An 18,785-nucleotide genomic window follows, 5' to 3' on the forward strand; every position below is an offset into this window, starting at 1 on the left:
CATAGTACTGATACATGACCCAAGTATGAGATTCACTCACATGGAAGTGTGTAGAGCTTTAACATGGAAGTGTGTAGAGCTTTAAGGCCCCGTCTCACTAAGCGATTTACCAACGATCACGACCAGCGATATGACCTGGCCGTGATCGTTGGTAAGTCGCTGTGTGGTCGCTGGGGAGCTGTCACACAGACAGCTCTCCCCAGCGACCAACGATCAGGGGAACGACTTCGGCATCGTTGAAACTGTCTTCAACGATGCCGAAGTCCCCCTGCAGCACCCGGGTAACCAGGGTAAACATCGGGTTACTAAGCGCAGGGCCGCGCTTAGTAACCCGATGTTTACCCTGGTTACCAAAAAAAACAAACACTACATACTCGCCTTTCGGTGTCCAGGTCCCTTGCCGTCTGCTTCCTGCTCTGACTGAGCCGCCGTACAGTGAGAGCAGAGCGCAGCGGTGACGTCACTGCTGTGCTCTCACTTCTCACTGTACGGCCGGGAGTCAGTGAGAGCAGGAAGCAGACGGCAAGGGACCTGACGGACATCAGATGGTGAGTATGTACTGTTTGTTTTTTTTTACATTTACGCTGGTAACCAGGGTAAACATCGGGTTACTAAGCGCGGCCCTGCGCTTAGTAACCCGATGTTTACCCTGGTTACCAGTGAAGACATCGCTGGATCGGTGTCACACACACCGATTCAGCAATGTCAGCGGGGCCTCAACGACCAAAAAAAGGTCCAGGCCATTCCGACACGACCAGCGATCTCGCAGCAGGGGCCTGATCGCTGGTACGTGTCACACATAGCGAGATCGCTATGGAGGTCGCTGTTGCGTCACAAAACTTGTGACTCAGCAGCGATCTCGCTAGCGATCTCGCTATGTGAGACGGGGCCTTTAAAGTCAACTTTGTGTTAGCATATGCAAATACAACAAAGATTACATTTTGGTCTGACAGTCTGCACTTTTTATCTAATCTGAACTGTCTTCATGAAACTGAATGTCTTACCTTGATTTGCCTTATCCATCCAATTACTGCTGTTTCCATAATATGTATCGTAGCTCCTTGTTTGGTGAATACAGTTGTGTTTTTTAGTAGTTCAATAGAAGGAATGGGAAGCACAATAGATCCCTAAAAAATGTATCCAAAAAGACAAATAGCACTACATTAAATATACTGTTCTATAAAACACATTTTACTGGGATCAGCTAGTAATGAAGTATCACAATTATTCAACCATAGTAACACCACTTGGATGCTTTTAGTAGCACTGACACAGTATGTCTTATAACCATTGGATCACATGCAAGGATGGTGGACTGTGCTGTCACATTCCTACCCCTGAAGAAACCAATAGCATTGTGTTGTATTGTAATGTGTATTATGGCATACATCTTTGTATATATCATGTCATGTGAATTGTGTTTTAATGTACAGTGTGTAGTAATCCTATAGTTAATGTATAGCGTAGGTTGTGATAACGTAAAGTATAGTGTGTAAGCAGGGCCAGCAACTGGGGCAAGCAGACTAGGCAGCCGCCTAGGGCCCCCGCTCCTACAGGGACCCCCAGCCAGTGGCCGCTATGGGGCCCCTGAGTAAGAGGGGCCCGGCACCGCCCCTCCCCGCATCGCACATTCAACTTGAAAGTTGAAAGCAGTGATGGAGGAGAGAGCGTCATACCCTTACACTTTTACTTTTGGGGTTATGTGAAGCAACATGTGTACATTGAAAGTATCAACAACATTAAACACTTAAAACAGAGAATCACAGACGTTAGTCACTCTGTTATACCAGATGTCCTTACCCGTGTGTGGCAAGAACTTCGCTATAGTTTGGATGTGTGTAGAGCAACAAATGGAGCTCTCATCGAACTGAACTGAATAGGTATGAAACTGGGAGAGATTTTCTTTTATTTGGAGCAGATTTCACATTTTTTATCGTTTTTTGTTGCTTTCCAGTGACTGGTCAAAAGTGCACCATGACTTTACGGACACACTGTGTATATATATATATATATATATATATATATATATATATATATATATATATAGCCTTCTGTCTCTTCCCCATTATCCCGTAGAATGTAAGTCTGCAAGGACAGGGTCCTCTCCCCTCTGTACGGATCCGCCATTGTAAATTTGTTTTCTGTAAACGATATCTATAACCCTGTATGTAATCCCTTTTCTCATGTACAGCCAGTGGCGGATTATAATGAGGCCAATCTGGGCGGTAGCCCAGGGCCCAGTGGTGTGGGGGGGGCCCTGGGCAACCTGACTGGCGTATGGGCCAAGTGGGCCCGCATCGGGCCCCGTCTCATCTCACCGGGCCCCTACCGGCGCTGTGGCAGTTTAACGCTATTGATGTGCAGGCACGCGCCTGCACTTCAATAGTTAACAGCCGCCAGCCAATTGGAGGCTGGCAGCTGAAGTCAGCCACAGCGCGCATGTAGCCGGTGTCTGATGTCATTGTCAGTCACCGGCGAGTGCGCGCTGCTGGAGGGAGCATCGCTGAAGGAGCACGGACAGGTAAGGAGAACTAGATTTTGTTTTTTTTTAATGCAAACGCCAATGCGGGGGGCCCGGGCCAGAATGCTGGACACACTGAGGGCAGAGATGCTGGACACACTGGGGCAATATGCTGGACACACTGGGGCAATGATGCTGGACACACTGGGGGCAATATGCTGGACACACTGGGGGCAATATGCTGGACACACTGGGGCAGAGATGCTGGACACACTGGGGGCAATATGCTGGACAAACTGGGGCAGAGATGCTGGACACACTGGGGGCAATAGGCTGGACACACTGGGGGCAATATGCTGGACACACTGGGGCAGAGATGCTGGACACACTGGGGGCAATATGCTGGACAAACTGGGGGCAATAGGCTGGACACACTGGGGGCAATAGGCTGGACACACTGGGGGCAGTATGCTGGACACACTGGGGGCAATATGCTGGACACACTGGGGGCAGGATGCTGGAGACACTGGGGGCAGAATGCTGGAGACACTGGGGGCTGAATGCTGGACACACAGGGGGCAATATGCTGGACACAATGGGGGCAATATGCTGGACACACTGGGGGCAATATGCTGGACACACTGGGGGCAATATGCTGGACACACTGTGGGCAATATGCTGGACACACTGGGGGCAGGATGCTGGACACAATGGGGGCAGAATGCTGGACACACTGGGGGCAATATGCTGGACACACTGGGGCAGAGATGCTGGACACACTGGGGGCAATATGCTGGACAAACTGGGGGCAATATGCTGGACACACTGGGGGCAATAGGCTGGACACACTGGGGGCAGTATGCTGGACACACTGGGGGCAATATGCTGGACACACTGGGGGCAGGATGCTGGAGACACTGGGGGCAGAATGCTGGAGACACTGGGGGCTGAATGCTGGACACACAGGGGGCAATATGCTGGACACAATGGGGGCAATATGCTGGACACACTGGGGGCAATATGCTGGACACACTGTGGGCAATATGCTGGACACACTGGGGGCAGGATGCTGGACACACTAGGGGCAGGATGCTGGACACAATGGGGGCAGAATGCTGGACACACTGGGGGCAATATGCTGGACACACTGGGGCAGAATGCTGGACACACTGGGGCAGAATGATGGACACACTGGGGGCAGTATGCTGGAGACACTGGGGCAGATTGCTGGACACATTGGGGGCAGTATGCTGGAGACACTGGGGCAGATTGCTGGTCACACTGGGGGCAATATGCTGGACACACTGGGGGCAGGATGCTGGACACACTGTCTGGGGGCAATATGCTGGACACACTGGGGGCAGAATGCTGGACACACTGAGGGCAGGATGCTGGACACATTGGGGGCAGAGATGCGGGACACTGGGGGCAGAGATGCTGGACACTGGGGGCAGAGATGCTGGACACTGGGGGCAGAGATGCTGGACATACTGGGTGCAGGACTGGAGACAGATGGGGCAGGATTGGAGACATGGGCAGAATGTAGATAAGGGGCATGATTGGAGACACGGGGTCGAATGAAAGACATGGGGCAGGATTGGAGACAGATCGTGCAGGATCATGGGGCAGGATGGATATGATCGAGACTGATGGGGCAGGATGGGGAGATCATATGGGGCAGAATGGATACTCATGAGGGCAGGATGGGAGAACATATGGCTGAAGCCAGGAATGAGACACATGGGGCCAGGATGGGGGATATTATTATTACCATAGGGGCTAATTAAGGGATATTATTACTGCAGTGATGTATTTATTTTATTTTTTGAGGACACTGTTTTAAATGGGGGGGGCGGTCCTGTTACTGTGTAGAGTGACACTATGTTGCCTCTTTTTCTTCATGTGGTGTAATGTAGAAGCTGGGAAAAATTAAGTAATGTGTTCTGCAAGCGGAGCTCGAGATAACTGTTATTTCCTGCAGAGACAAGTCCTGGCTGGATGAAGTGATGGCGGTCTGTGCTGGATGAAAGATGAAGGACTTCACCTAGAGACGTCACTGGTGAGTCAGTGTTACCTATACACTGACACTATACACTGTATACTATATACAGAGGTCCTGTGTACAATGTCACCGGTGACCACTGTATTACCTCTACACAGACACTGCATACTAAGTACAGATCTCCTGTGAATACTGGCACTTATGGTGATAGTATTGTGGGGTTTTTTTCTGAATGCTATTGACTAGATCAATGGATGTTTGACAAGTTATAGTTTCACACAGCAACAATTTTTCTGTAATAATCTGGTTCAGGTATATGATGACCCCGTTGCATGACCCCGTCGCATGACCGGGGGGCCCACAGTGTCTGTGTGCACATACCCTAAAGAGTACAGGAAATAAGAGTCAAACGGCCTCAATATTCTCGATCACGCTCGCTTAGCGGCCTGAACTTAGCGCTTGTAAATACAACAGAAATGTTTCTGTGTGATGGTGCGATATGTTAGCATTTGGGGCATCACTTTAAACTTTTGTCCAGGGCCATACTTTTTCTAAAATCGGCCCTGTGTGTTAGATGGGTAGATAGATAGTTGACTGTAGCATAGGTAGTGACATTATGGTAAGATAGAGTTAATGTTTGGGACTAGCCCACAAAGGATGGGGGTGTTGTAGGGGCAAGTGCCAGCTTCCTGTTAGTTGGTTACATAGGTTGGAGTGTAAAGTAAGCAGAGCTGCATGAATGAGTGGCCCTAAGTAAAAGGCGACTAAGGACGAGGGATAGTGTGACCCTGAAGATAAGTGACTGACAAGACAAATTTACCTTCTGAAGAGGGGTCCTTGGATAGGACGCCAAGTCACGAGCCACAAAGCTTGTAACACAGACGGAAACTGACTTAAGCAGGACTGAGAATGACGAATAGTGGAGGTGACTGCAAGGGTTCCAGGGCACCAGTAGTGGAAGAAATAGTACACGGAACCGAAGAGCAAGTAAGGAGACTTGCTGATCAGGACTATAGCATAAAAGCTGGGATGTGGCATGTAGAGAGAAACAGTGTGCATCACTCCCCTAGGATTAAACTATGGAGGAAGGATATTGAAAGTGGAAAATGCTTTATACCGTAAAGGAAACGTCCATAAGACTTTGCACCCGCTATCCTTTGTATTTAAACTTTACCAAGTCACCATTCAGTAAAGGGTTTGTTTTGGAATGGAAGTTCCCTCATTGAACTGTAAAACACACGGTCCCGACCAGCCCACACCACAGGGTACACGCGGCCTGAACGGGTGTAAGGCCTTCACAGTACCAGTCCACACAGCCAGCCAGGACCCTCATTTTCATATAGCGGGCCAGGGAGTAAAAGGAGACAAGTGCTTCACCTGAGGCTACCACCCTGCGCCGTGCTACACATACATTACCTACCTCTGCATGACCTGCTATAACTTCAAGGTTTCCAGTGAATCTATACAAAATTTCAATAATCTTTTCTGTGCTATGTGATCCAACTGTGATACTGCCATTGCTGAGGAGTGGAAGAAAAACTTGATGGAGAACAGTGTCAAAGTACTTCAACGGAAATTTGGCACAATCCACCGACATCACCTGATTACCTAAAGTAAATCCAGAATATATAAAAGATAACGATGCCAAGAGGAAAACAACCAAAAATACATGGCCGGCCATGTAATTTTTTTTTTCCATTGTAATTACAGCATGACCTTTTAGTAGCTTACCTATGTTTTCACTCGTGAGTTTAATTGCAGATGGTAGCTTCACAAAGCATATGCATTTGCTCTGTAATGTTGAAGGAGGTTTAATGGAGGCTGCTAGAGAACCCTTTCCTAGCTTAAAATAAATGTATAATGTGTGGACATCTTCATTCTTCAGAAATTCACAGAGATTGTTCCTGCGAAAGTAATGGAATCATTTGTTATGTGTGGGTGAATGAAAATGGTCTACTGTAAAGTGGTTAGTGAGATAAACAACAAGACATTACATATAGCCTTCTGTACCTGTAGTAAAGTGTATGTATATATATATATATATATATATATATATATATATATATATATATATATATATATGTATATACAGTATATATATATATATATATATATATATATATATATTTATATAGCACCATTAATTCCATGGTGCTGTACATGTGAAAAGGGGTTACATACAGGGTTAAAGATATCGTTAACAGGAAACAAATTTACAATGACAGACTGGTACAGAGGGGAGAGGATATATGTGTATCTATACACATCTACAGTATAAATGTTTCATTGTGTTATCAAATTGTAAATTATGGGCAGTTTCTAACATTGCAATCTAAGCTTTAGCTACTCAGATGGATAAATTAAATCTTAAAAAATGATAATTTTTGCTCTATATATGTGCATATATTGGGATCTTTACTATTTTGGCCAATTTTTTTATGTTAAAATAAATCAGGAGAAAAAATGGTCGTTGTACAGTTATGCGCTGCAAGCCACTTATTGCTGCCTGCAGGGGGTGACCCGACTAGCTGCACCCAAATGGAAAAGCTGGTCATGAAAACACGATATCAAACAAATTATAACAGAGAACCGTTCATGGTTGTATGTTCTGGGTATGCACATAACACAAAACAATTTTCCATAGGGCAGAACCTTTCCTGGTTTCAGGTATGTGTAGTTTTTATATATTATAAATCAATGTTGTTAATACCTGTAGATGTGGTCCACAAACAGAGCCTTCATGTCATCAGCCCGTGGTCTCAGGGAGGACATAACCCTGATTTCAGTCCAGTGTAAAAGCTCATCCATTCTTGCAACAACTGCAAGCAAAAATGGTATGATCAAAATTGCTAAATGACTGGAAAATAAACTCATAAACACATAGTGTGATAATACTAGTCATCTAATCTAAAGTACTGTGATCAAATAATAATAGGATAGTCAATTGTCACATGATTCAGAAGCCAATATGGCAATTACTATGTATGGCTTTGTTCATACTGCAGGGCACATTCAGCATACATATAAGACAATGATCCAGTAATGTCAAGTCCAATGACTTGGGAATTATACAGTATTGTATTTTAATTGTATTATTGCTGATTGCTATCCAATCACGTTTGCTTTTTGAAGTTTGTCCGGTCTCTCTCCCTGTAGTCCAGCTCTCATGTAGGTAACCCCTCCTTTCTTCTTATAGTTTGCATTAAAGGGGTATTCCTATTTCCAAGATCCTTTCCCAATAGGTAGCAGGTGTAATAACAATAATATTAGCAAATATCTCCAATTAGAAATGTAGTATAGTTTTTCTTATTCACTATGTCTCATTTCTCATGTACAGGTGCAGCGCCCCAGAGTCCTGGTCGTTGCAGTACTGTGGCTCCGCCGCTAAGGGGGGCTATGGTACGTCTGATGGCACTGAAGGAGTTCATCTGACCAGGTATCACATACACCAATACATTTCACAGTCGGGCCTCCAGGGGGAGCTAAGGGTACTATTCATTAGGCCACTCCTCACATACTGGTAAAACTGGGGGTCAGGCAGGAAGTGAGAGAGAACGCTGACTGGGTTGGAACCAGGCAACACCTTGTGGCAGAGGGTGTTGTGGGGGAAGATTCGGTAGGGTCCCTGTCAGGTTTGGGACCCTGACAGAGGCCTGGCAACGAGAGAGAAAGCTACGGGACCGCGCCTACACTTCATAGCGCCGGTGCTCTAAGAAAGAACAAGAAGCGAGATTTATTGTGCTGAGTGAGAAACGAGATCAAAGCAAGAAGGAGAATACCAGTAGGAGTCGTGCTGTAAGATCGAGGCAACATCCTACTGAGGCGTAAACAACCGGCGGCCGGAATGCCGAGGAAGTATTTATATATCTAGCTCCAAGCAATACTTCAAACCAACGGCAGGACAGTCAGTCACAGGCGGGCTGTCTCACCTAAATCACCTAAGACGACATAGGGGGCAACCTGTGGAGAGGGGCGACTCTAGGGTCCCGGAAGAGCTCCGAGCCTACCCGTCATACGGGTGCGTCCCAACCATAACACCGGGAGGGACGGATTAGCAGAACATCATCTAATCGAGTTGTGAGGGAACACGAGAAACAGACACAACAGTTGTGGGGACTTTCCGTAAGCACAGCAGGGGAGGACCACAACACACAGCGCTAGCAGGAAGGCACAGATTTCCACCTGCAAACGGAACTCTGGAGGTGCCATTGGACCGGCCGGACCAGCGCAGCCTGGTTAACCGTATTCCGGACTGAGGACCCAGAGATCTTCAGTAAAGAGGTAAAGAGACTGCACACCTGGTGTCCTCGTTATTTGACTGCGACCGGCACTACACTACCACCATCATCCACATCTATTACTGTACGCCCCTCAGCAGGGTCACGGACCGGGTCTAGCCACCGTGACAACCCCAGAGCAGAGACTCAGAGGCCCGGTACCGGGTACCCCTCAGCCCTGCGGCAGTGGGGGCGCTACAACTTGGCGTCACGAACAGGATCTACTTAAGCCTGAAGAATCAGGTCATGTGTGCCTTGGAACTGTGATTTACTGTGCTTGGACTGTACTTTATTGCAAAGACTGGGCTGCGCCACTTGCTGCCAAAATCCGCCGCCATTACAGCGCTGAGGAGAGCGCAGGAGAAGAAGAGGGGCGTGGAGTGGGCGTAGGCAAGCTGGAGAGCGCGAACAACGATGGCCGCCCAGTCTAAATATTTCTGTGTCCTGAGGACGTGTCCGTCAACAGCCGAGGTCCGCCTCCTGATCCTGTTTGGAGGGTGGAGACCATGGAGACGGGGCCGCCCACGAAAGAGACCTCGGGAAGAAGACGCTGGGGAGGAGATAGAGATGGCGACGCTGGGAGCACCGCGTGGGGATGATCTGACTCGGCATGGAGCCGCATCACCGGACACAGCCTCGGAGACGCCATCGTTGCGGGGACTGGCCCTCACGGAACCACCGATGGGTCGACCTAACTGGCGAATGTCCGAGGAGTGTGTGGCCGCAGCCGAGGCCCGACAGATAGCACGCCGCTTGGAAGCTGATGCCCGCGTGCTCGCTCGGCTGGGCCAGCCCACGGAGGTCCGCCTGTCTCCGGTGTCCCCTGCTCCTCCCAACCCGGCCGCGGCTGAAGGTACGCTGCAGACACAGGGCATGAGAATCCTGCCGGAGGCCGAACACCTGCGGCGCTTGATGACGGCGTGGCGGAGCCGGCCTCAGCCTGCAGCCCAGATTGACCTGACCAGCGTGGAAGAAACCCCGCCGTCACACTGGGGTGTAGTGGTGTCCTTTAACTCCCGACATGGAAGGGGAGTTATACAGGAGATTGGGGAGCCGCTACAGGTCCGTGTAGACCGGGAGGAAGTGGAGCCCTGCGGAGGAAGGTTCGCTCGCGACCTGGAGCCAGGTGACGCTGTGACCTACACCAGATGGAGGAGGGAGGTCAGCTGGATAGCTCGGGGCGTCCAGCGGTGCGTCGCACTCCAGGCCGCTGCTGGAACATCAGAAGACGAACCTCCTGCTGAAAAGGCAGCGGAACCTGTCCCTGCGGAGCAGCGGGGAACCCGGACCCACCACGTACCTTGGGGCCGTGCCAGTCCATCAGTGAAAAGGGCATCACGGCGAGGGATCCTCTCATTGCTGGGGCAGGAACCGCTCCTTGGATCGGCAGCGCGACCCGTTGGTCTGGTGAGGTCCGGGAGGAAACCACCGTCTGCACCACAAGAGTAAGATCTTAAAACTCTGAATATGTAAATAGTTCTTCAAACTGTTTGTTTTCTGCTACTTTGCTGCTAAAACCCGTCTAGGGTTATTCCTAAAGGGATCCCTTTGTTGACCCGGGATCCCTATTGTTTTTGTTTGTTTTGTATGTTTGCACAAGTTATCAAAGAACTGCTGAATCATGAACAATGTATGATACAAACTCCTTGTATATAGTTTGCACCTTCTTAAAGGTGCTCTCTACTGGTTTTACATAAAAGATGGACTCTTTGCGAAGATACGGTTCTTGGAACCTGCACTGGAGTCCTTGCTGCATACGGGCTTGCGGCTTGGGAAGTTGTACTACCTCAAAGAGACTTGGTCCCCTCTTAAAGGGGATGTTCACATCCTGCACTTATGAACAGTGTTGCCTTAAGATGGTTGAATGGCAATAATGTCCTAAAAAGAAAGTATTGATGATGTTGATATGTGAAAGTTAAATGTAACCAACTAGTTGATTGTAAGAAATGTTTAATAATGTGATAGAGAATGAGGACAGAAAGTGAACCCGTAGGGGTTAGTGGTGAGTCCTCTTAGGGGCCATATAGGGATGGCTCAGTGATCTCAAACTGAAAGAAAAAGGTGTTCTATACTGTGTATAGTAGTGGAAGGACAGTAGGCTCGGGCGGAAAGGAGCGGTCCTGTAACAGAAAGGAGAGGCAGTAGGTCTGGAGCAGTTAGGACAGGCGGTCCTGCAGACGTAAAGTAGGAGAATGTAGCACAGTTGCTTAAGCCTTATAATGTGTTATAAGAAGGTCTTTAGTGGATTTAGCGAGTACTTCCTTAAAGGCAATGTTAAACTATTGTTCAGAATTTGGACTCAGTAGAATACTCGGTTGGGTAAGAAAAGTTATTTATAGTAAGTTATTTAAAAGTATTTTACCATGTTTGTAACGTTCAAGTGTCCTCACCTCCCATAAAGGGAAGCTCTGTTCAAATATGCTTATTGTTATTGCACTCACAAAAATTGTATGTCTTTTTGCTGACATGTATTGTTGTTTTCTTCCCAGTCCAGGAGTACTGGATTTAACCGGGGGGGGGGGGGGGGGGAGTGCAGCGCCCCAGAGTCCTGGTCGTTGCAGTACTGTGGCTCCGCCGCTAAGGGGGGCTATGGTACGTCTGATGGCACTGAAGGAGTTCATCTGACCAGGTATCACATACACCAATACATTTCACAGTCGGGCCTCCAGGGGGAGCTAAGGGTACTGTTTATTAGGCCACTCCTCACATACTGGTAAAACTGGGGGTCAGGCAGGAAGTGAGAGAGAACGCTGACTGGGTTGGAACCAGGCAACACCTTGTGGCAGAGGGTGTTGTGGGGGAAGATTCGGTAGGGTCCCTGTCAGGTTTGGGACCCTGACAGAGGCCTGGCAACGAGAGAGAAAGCTACGGGACCGCGCCTGCACTTCATAGCGGCGGTGCCTGTTGTGAGTTAGACTTTTTTGGCTCCCTCTTGTGGTCACTAGTGATATGACTCTGGGATTGTCTTTCCTCAGTTTGGCACCCACCTGGGTCGTTAGTCCAGGGGTGTTGCTATATAAACTTCCTGGTTTCTCAGTCCAGTGCCTGGCATCGTTGTAATCAGTTCCTTTCTGTTTGCTCCTGTCTGCTGGTCTTGGATCTTGCAAAATTAAGCTAAGTCCTGCTTCCTTGTTTTTTGGTTATTTGCTTTGCTCTTATTTTTTTGTCCAGCTTGTACTAAATGTGATTCCTGATTTTGCTGGAAGCTCTAGGGGGCTGGTGTTCTCCCCCCGGGCCGTTAGACGGTTCGGGGGTTCTTGAATATCCAGCGTGGAAATTTTGATAGGGTTTTTGCTGACCATATAAGTCATCTTACTATATTCTGCTATTAGTCAGTGGGCCTCTCTTTGCTAAATATCTAGTTCATTCTTACGTTTGTCTTTTCTCCTTACCTCACCGTTATTATTTGTTGGGGGCTTGTATCCAACTTTTGGGGTCTTTTCTCTGGAGGCAAGAAAGGTCTATCTTTTCCCTTCTAGGGTTAGTTAGTTCTCCGGCTGGCGCGAGACGTCTAGAACCAACGTAGGCACGTTCCCCGGCTGCTGCTATTTGTGGTGCTAGGATTAGATATATGGTCAGCCCAGTTACCACTGCCCTATGAGCTGGTTTTTTGTGTTTGCAGACTTGGTATGTACTTTTGAGACCCTCTGCCATTGGGGTCATAACAGGTGCCCTAAGAAAGGACAAGAAGCGAGATTTATTGTGCTGAGTGCGAAACGAGATCAAAGCAAGAAGGAGAATACCAGTAGGAGTCGTGCTGTAAGATCGAGGCAACATCCTACTGAGGCGTAAACAACCGGCGGCCGGAACACCGAGGAAGTATTTATATATCTAGCTCCAAGCAATACTTCAAACCAACGGCAGGACAGTCAGTCACAGGCGGGCTGTCTCACCTAAATCACCTAAGAAGACATAGGGGGCAACCTGTGGAGAGGGGCGACTCTAGGGTCCCGGAAGAGCTCCGAGCCTACCCGTCATACGGGTGCGTCCCAACCATAACACCGGGAGGGACGGATTAGCAGAACATCATCTAATCGAGTTGTGAGGGAACACGAGAAACAGACACAACAGTTGTGGGGACTTTCCGTAAGCACAGCAGGGGAGGACCACAACACACAGCGCTAGCAGGAAGGCACAGATTTCCACCTGCAAAGGGAACTCTGGAGGTGCCATTGGACCGGCTGGACTTGCGCAGCCTGGTTAACCGTATTCCGGACTGAGGACCCAGAGATCTTCAGTAAAGAGGTAAAGAGACTGCACACCTGGTGTCCTCGTTATTTGACTGCGACCGGCACTACACTACCACCATCATCCACATCTATTACTGTACGCCCCTCAGCAGGGTCACGGACCGGGTCTAGCCACCGTGACAACCCCAGAGCAGAGACTCAGAGGCCCGGTACCGGGTACCCCTCAGCCCTGCGGCAGTGGGGGCGCTACACAGGCATTGCAGGACCTTAGGTATCCATCAGTACGACCACTGATATAGTGACAGTTAATTAGCTAGTTGCTAGTGGTCGTAACCATGGATACCTAAGGACCTGCAATGCCTGCACACGAGGAAAGAGACATAGTGAATCAGAAAAACTATACTACATTTCTAATTGGAGGTATTTGCTAATATTATTATTACACCTACTATACATTGGGATAGGATCTTGGAGATGGGAATACCCCTTTAAGTTAGCCATCCCTGGTTAAAAATCATCAAATTACACCTAAAGATGTTTTGTTATGTACAAAGCAAGAATTTCAGCTTGAGAACAAAGCTCCCCTGGAATCTTCATATGTGCCCCTGCAGATGAGTTGATACTGTCCGACAGTTTTTGGTGTGAATACTGGTTCAGTAGACATTCATAGATATGATGTCTAAAGAGCCCCACAGTTGCACCCCAGTTATGGAGTCAGAGTAAGTAGTATGCACCAACATAGACTTTTAAGGACTTGACCTATTAAACTTCTAAGGACTTGACCTCTAGGCAAATACACACATTTTTACATTAGGAGTTAATAGGTATCATATGCAACTATAATGGCATAAGGTAACATATATCTTAACAATATGTTCAATTTATACAGGAAAATTCCTGGCATATATGCTAAAGTACACTAAAAATGCAGGGTGAACATAGTTTTAAAGCACCACTCCAGCATTCTCATTTTTTATTTCAGTGCTGGAGTGGTGTCAATAGCATAAGTTCCGTGCGCCTAGAATTCTACTTACCAGCTGCCATCTTCATCTGTTATCAGCGCCGTTCTGGTCGGTCTTCTGTAGGTTGTGACCTGCCACTTTGCTCCAGTGTTTACTGGGCGATCCGGAGGTCACTACTCAATATAAGTCTAGAAGAGCCAGAACGCGCTCTTACTCTGACTTTTGACAGCTTGGAACTGTTACCTCTGACTTCTGGTCAGGCAGAAGTTGCAGTCGGAAGAGGAACGGCGCTAGGAACAGCTGAAGATAGCAGTAAGGGTCCCTTTCCACTTGCGAGATAAAAAACGGTCCGTAATCTGGACCGAAAAAACGGATGGAACGTATGCGATTTTCATGCGAGTGTCATGCGAGTACAATGCGATTTTTAATCGCATCATCCGTTTTTTATAATCGCATCATCCGTATGACATCCGTATTACTGTCCGATTTGTACGCACCGGTGTCCTTTGAAAAGCCGGCAATTCAGCGCAGTGTACAGTAAAATCACACTGACAGGTTAGAATAGACTAGATATATACACATAGAATAGGTATATATACATATATATATGTCAGTGAGACACCTATATATGTATATTTATATTTAATGCAGCGCAAGATAGCATAAAAGCCGCTAATTCAATTGCCGGCTTTTAATTTCTCCTTCCCAAACCCGACAGGATATGAGACATGGTTTACATACAGTAAACCATCTCATATCCCCCTTTTTTTGCATATTCCACACTACTAATGTTAGTAGTGTGTATGTGCAAAATTTCAGCGCTGTAGCTATTAAATTTAAGGGTTAACTCGCGGAAAAAATTGGCGTGGGCTCCCGCGCAATTTTCTCCGCCAGAGCGGTAAAGCCAGTGACTGAGGGCAGATATTAATAGCCAGGAGAGGGTCCATGGTTCTTGGCCCCCCCCTGGCTACAAACATCTGCCCCCAGCCACCCCAGAAAAGGCACATCTGGAAGATGCGCCAATTCTGGCACTTGGCCACTCTCTTCCCACTCCCTGTAGCGGTGGGATATGGGGTAATGAAGGGTTAATGCCACCTTGCTATTGTAAGGTGACATTAAGCCAGATTAATAATGGAGAGGCGTCAATTATGACACCTATCCATTATTAATCCAATTGTAGGAAAGGGTTAAAAAACACACACACACATGATTACAAAGTAGTTTAATGAAATAAACACAGCGGTTGTTGTAATAATTTATTGCTCTCTCAATCCATCAGGAACACCCTCGCTTGGCAACATAATAAACGCACAAGATACATACCCTCAGATGTCAGATCACGTCCCACGATGTAATCCATCTGAAGGGGTTAACTAATATTACAGGCAGGAGCCCTGCTAAATGCAGCGGTGCTCGTGCCTGTAATTCCCCGGCGAATGAATGAAATGTAGGTCATTGACCTACATTTCCTTCAGTCGCGGTGATGCGCCCCCTGGTGGATGTCCTCATATGACCTGGAGCGTGGGAAAAAGTTCCCAGGCTGCAGTTCATGAGAACATCCACCAGGGGCGCCTCACCGCGACTCAATGTAAGTACAGATCCTGCTTTCCTTTCAGCACCCGGGGATTACAGGCACGAGCGAGTGGTTTATTGCAGCTCGTGCCTGTAATATTAGTTAACCCCTTCAGATGGATTACCTCGTTGGACGTGATCTGACATCAGAAGGTATGTATCTTGTGCGGTTATTATTTTGCCAAGCGAGGGTGTTGCTGATGGATTGAGAGAGCAATAAATTATTACAACAACCGCTGTGTTTATTTCATTAAAATACTTTTAAATCGTGTGTGTGTGTTTTTTAACCCTTTCAAACAATTGGATTAATAATGGATAGGTGTCATAATTGACGCCTCTCCATTATTAATCTGGCTTAATGTCACCTTACAATAGCAAGGTGGCATTAACCCTTCATTACCCCATATCCCACCGCTACAGGGAGTGGGAAGAGAGTGGCCAAGTGCCAGAATAGGCGCATCTTCCAGATGTGCCTTTTCTGGGGTGGCTGGGGGCAGATGTTTTTAGCCAGGGGGGGGCCAATAACCATAGACCCTCTCCAGGCTATTAATATCTGCCCTCAGTCACTGGCTTTACCGCTCTGGCGGAGAAAATTGCGCGGGAGCCCACGCCAATTTTTTCCGCCATTTAACCCTTTATTTCAGCAGCTACAGCGCTGAAATTTTGCACATACACACTACTAACATTAGTAGTGTGGAATATGTAAAAAAAAAAAGGGATATGAGATGGTTTACTGTATGTAAACCATGTCTCATATCCTGTCGGGTTTCGGAAGGAGAAATGAAAAGCCGGCAATTGAATTAGCGGCTTTAATGCTATCTAGCGCTGCATTAAATATAAATATACATATATAGGTGTCTCACTGACATATATATATGTATATAGACACATTCTATGTGTATATATCTAGTCTATTCTAACTTGTCAGTGTGATTTTACTGTACACCGCGCTGAATTACCGGCTTTTCAAAGGACACCGGTGCATAAAAATCGGACAGAACTCGCATGGTGCGAGTGCTGTGCGATTTTTTTCTCGCACCCATTGACTTGCATTGGCGAGTCTCGTCCGAGAATCGCAGCAATACGCAGCATGCTGCGATTTTTTTCTCAGCCGATCCAGATTTTTCTCAGTCCGATTTCGGCTGAGAAAAAAATCGCAAATCAAAAGACACCTATTAACTAACATTGGTCCGAGTGCAATCCGATTTTTTATCGGATTGCACGCGTCCGTTTTCCTCGCAAGTGGAAAGGGACCCTAAGTATGTTGTAAGTAAAATACTAGTGTCAGGGAACTTAGATAATTGGCACCACTCCAGCACTGAAATAAAAACACTGAAGGTGTGCTTTAAATTATAAAGGAATAATAATACAATACAAAGGGAAATATGGCTGGCTGTTATATGGCTGGCTGGTAAATTGTATGTTTTCCTTTGGTATTATGATACTGAACCATTATTTTTTATGCTATATTTATCATTTTTTGAAATGCAAACACTGAATAAAGAACAATACATTATTTATTTCATTGTAGATGTGGGGGAATGTTCTTCATAATAAATAGCACAAACTGAAGGCAAAGTCTGCAAATATCAAATAATTTTTCTTTCTATGAGTACAATTTGCTAATGTGCATAACTGTGTCGCTATTCGGTACAGGAATGTCATTGTCTCCTTTACCTTGAAACACTGTCATAGCATTTTGTTATGGCAACAATGTCCAGTTCCACAATGTGTACATAGCATTTCCTTCCTGGAAATCTATTATATTATTCATATTTGTTAACGGAATAGTGGAATAGTATTATCACAATCACATCTTAATTTTAACCAATTCAAGACTGGGTCATAACCTAGTACATTTTTTGTTTTTTTTCTGACATGCAGTTTAAAGAGCTAAAAAAAATTCTTTTACAGTTATCTAAGTAATTTTGTGTATTTTTTTCATGATAAATGAGGATTAATTTTTATTTCACCGTCATATCATATTCTCTCTTCTTTTTCTTTTTGCTGATATCGGGCAATATCGGTGGGGACAGTGACGCCAGCACAGATTTGGCGCCAGGCACATGTCATACAACCACACAAGAGCCCCAGGACCGCAAGTGCCGACACTGCTGAAACGGGGTGAGTATAGTCTTTTTTATTTGATCTGGGCCAAACATTTAGATCAAGAGGGGGTTGTCCTAATAGTGAACAACCCCTTTAAAGGGATTGTCTAAGTTTGTGATGAAGATCTGCAGTCATTCTATATGACTGTAGACTTCTGAATGCTCACAGTGTGCACTGCACACTGTAAGGATTCTCTGGTGCCGACAGTAAGGCTGCCATCACACTAGCAGTATTTGGTCAGTATTTTACATCAGTATTTGTAAGCCAAAACCATGAGTGGGTGATAAATGCAGAAGTGGAGCATATGTTTCTATTATACTTTTCCTCTGATTGTTCCACTCCTGGTTTTGGCTTACAAATACCATAGCTCCCAACCGTCCCTCATTGTGCGGGACTGTCCCGGTTTTGAGCCTTTGCCCCGCTGTCCAGCACGGGACGCTCTGCTTCCCGCAGACAGCAGAAGCAGCTGACACGCCCCCTTGTGTTAAGCCATGCCCCTTACCCTTCCATATGCAGTGCACATACCTCCCAATCATCCCGGATCCAGCGGGACTGTCCTGATTTTGACAGTCAGCCCCGTGATCCTGGGCGGGACATTAGTTGTCCCGCACTGGTTGGGAGGTGTGTATATCACCCAGTCAGCTCCCTGAGCCCCTGCACCCGCAGAGCAGCATATTGGCTGCTCTGTGCACACAAGACCTGTGATGAGGTCACAGGATGGGAGGAGTCAGGGGGTCACATGATCGGGAGGACCTCCGTGTACAGGACTCTGCTGGTTGTCATGGCGCTGGAGGAAGGTAAGCGTATGTGTGAGGTCAGGAGGTGTTTACAGTGTGGATGTAGCGGAGCCATGTGTGTACGAGGTGTATGGATCGGAGCAGCGTGTGAAAGCTTTATGGAGCAGAGTCGTGTGTGTAAGACGTGTATGGAGCGGAGCCACGTGTGTACGAGGTGTATGGAGCGGAGCAGCGTGTGAAACGTGTATGCAGCGGAGTCGTGTGTGTAAGAGGTGTACGGAGCAGAGCAGCGTGTGAAAGGTGTATGGAGCAGAGTCGTGTGTGTAAGACATGTACGGAGCGGAGCCACGTGTGTACGAGGTGTACAGAGCAGAGCCACGTGTGTACGAGGTGTGCGAAGCAGAGCCATGTGTGTACAAAGTATACGGAGTGGAGCAGCGTGTGCAATGTGTATGGGACGGAGCCGTGTGTGTAC

The 18,785-nt window shown here is 47.1% G+C and overlaps 1 protein-coding gene across 1 annotated transcript in view; it reads right to left on the bottom strand.

Moving 5' to 3' along the window:
* The window catches only part of LOC143817709 (uncharacterized), a 281,558-nt gene that overhangs the window by 253,843 nt on the left and 8,930 nt on the right, over positions 1–18,785 (bottom strand). The window contains exons 2-5 of the mRNA XM_077299196.1: positions 7,174–7,282; positions 6,195–6,367; positions 5,884–6,071; positions 1,005–1,127 (exon numbers count right to left, since the gene is read on the bottom strand). Of these exons, the coding sequence (XP_077155311.1) occupies positions 1,005–1,127; positions 5,884–6,071; positions 6,195–6,367; positions 7,174–7,282 (593 nt within the window). The remainder of the gene's footprint in view (positions 1–1,004; positions 1,128–5,883; positions 6,072–6,194; positions 6,368–7,173; positions 7,283–18,785) is intronic.

The sequence above is a fragment of the Ranitomeya variabilis genome, chromosome 3, assembly GCF_051348905.1.
Source record: "Ranitomeya variabilis isolate aRanVar5 chromosome 3, aRanVar5.hap1, whole genome shotgun sequence".
Lineage (NCBI taxonomy): Eukaryota > Metazoa > Chordata > Amphibia > Anura > Dendrobatidae > Ranitomeya > Ranitomeya variabilis.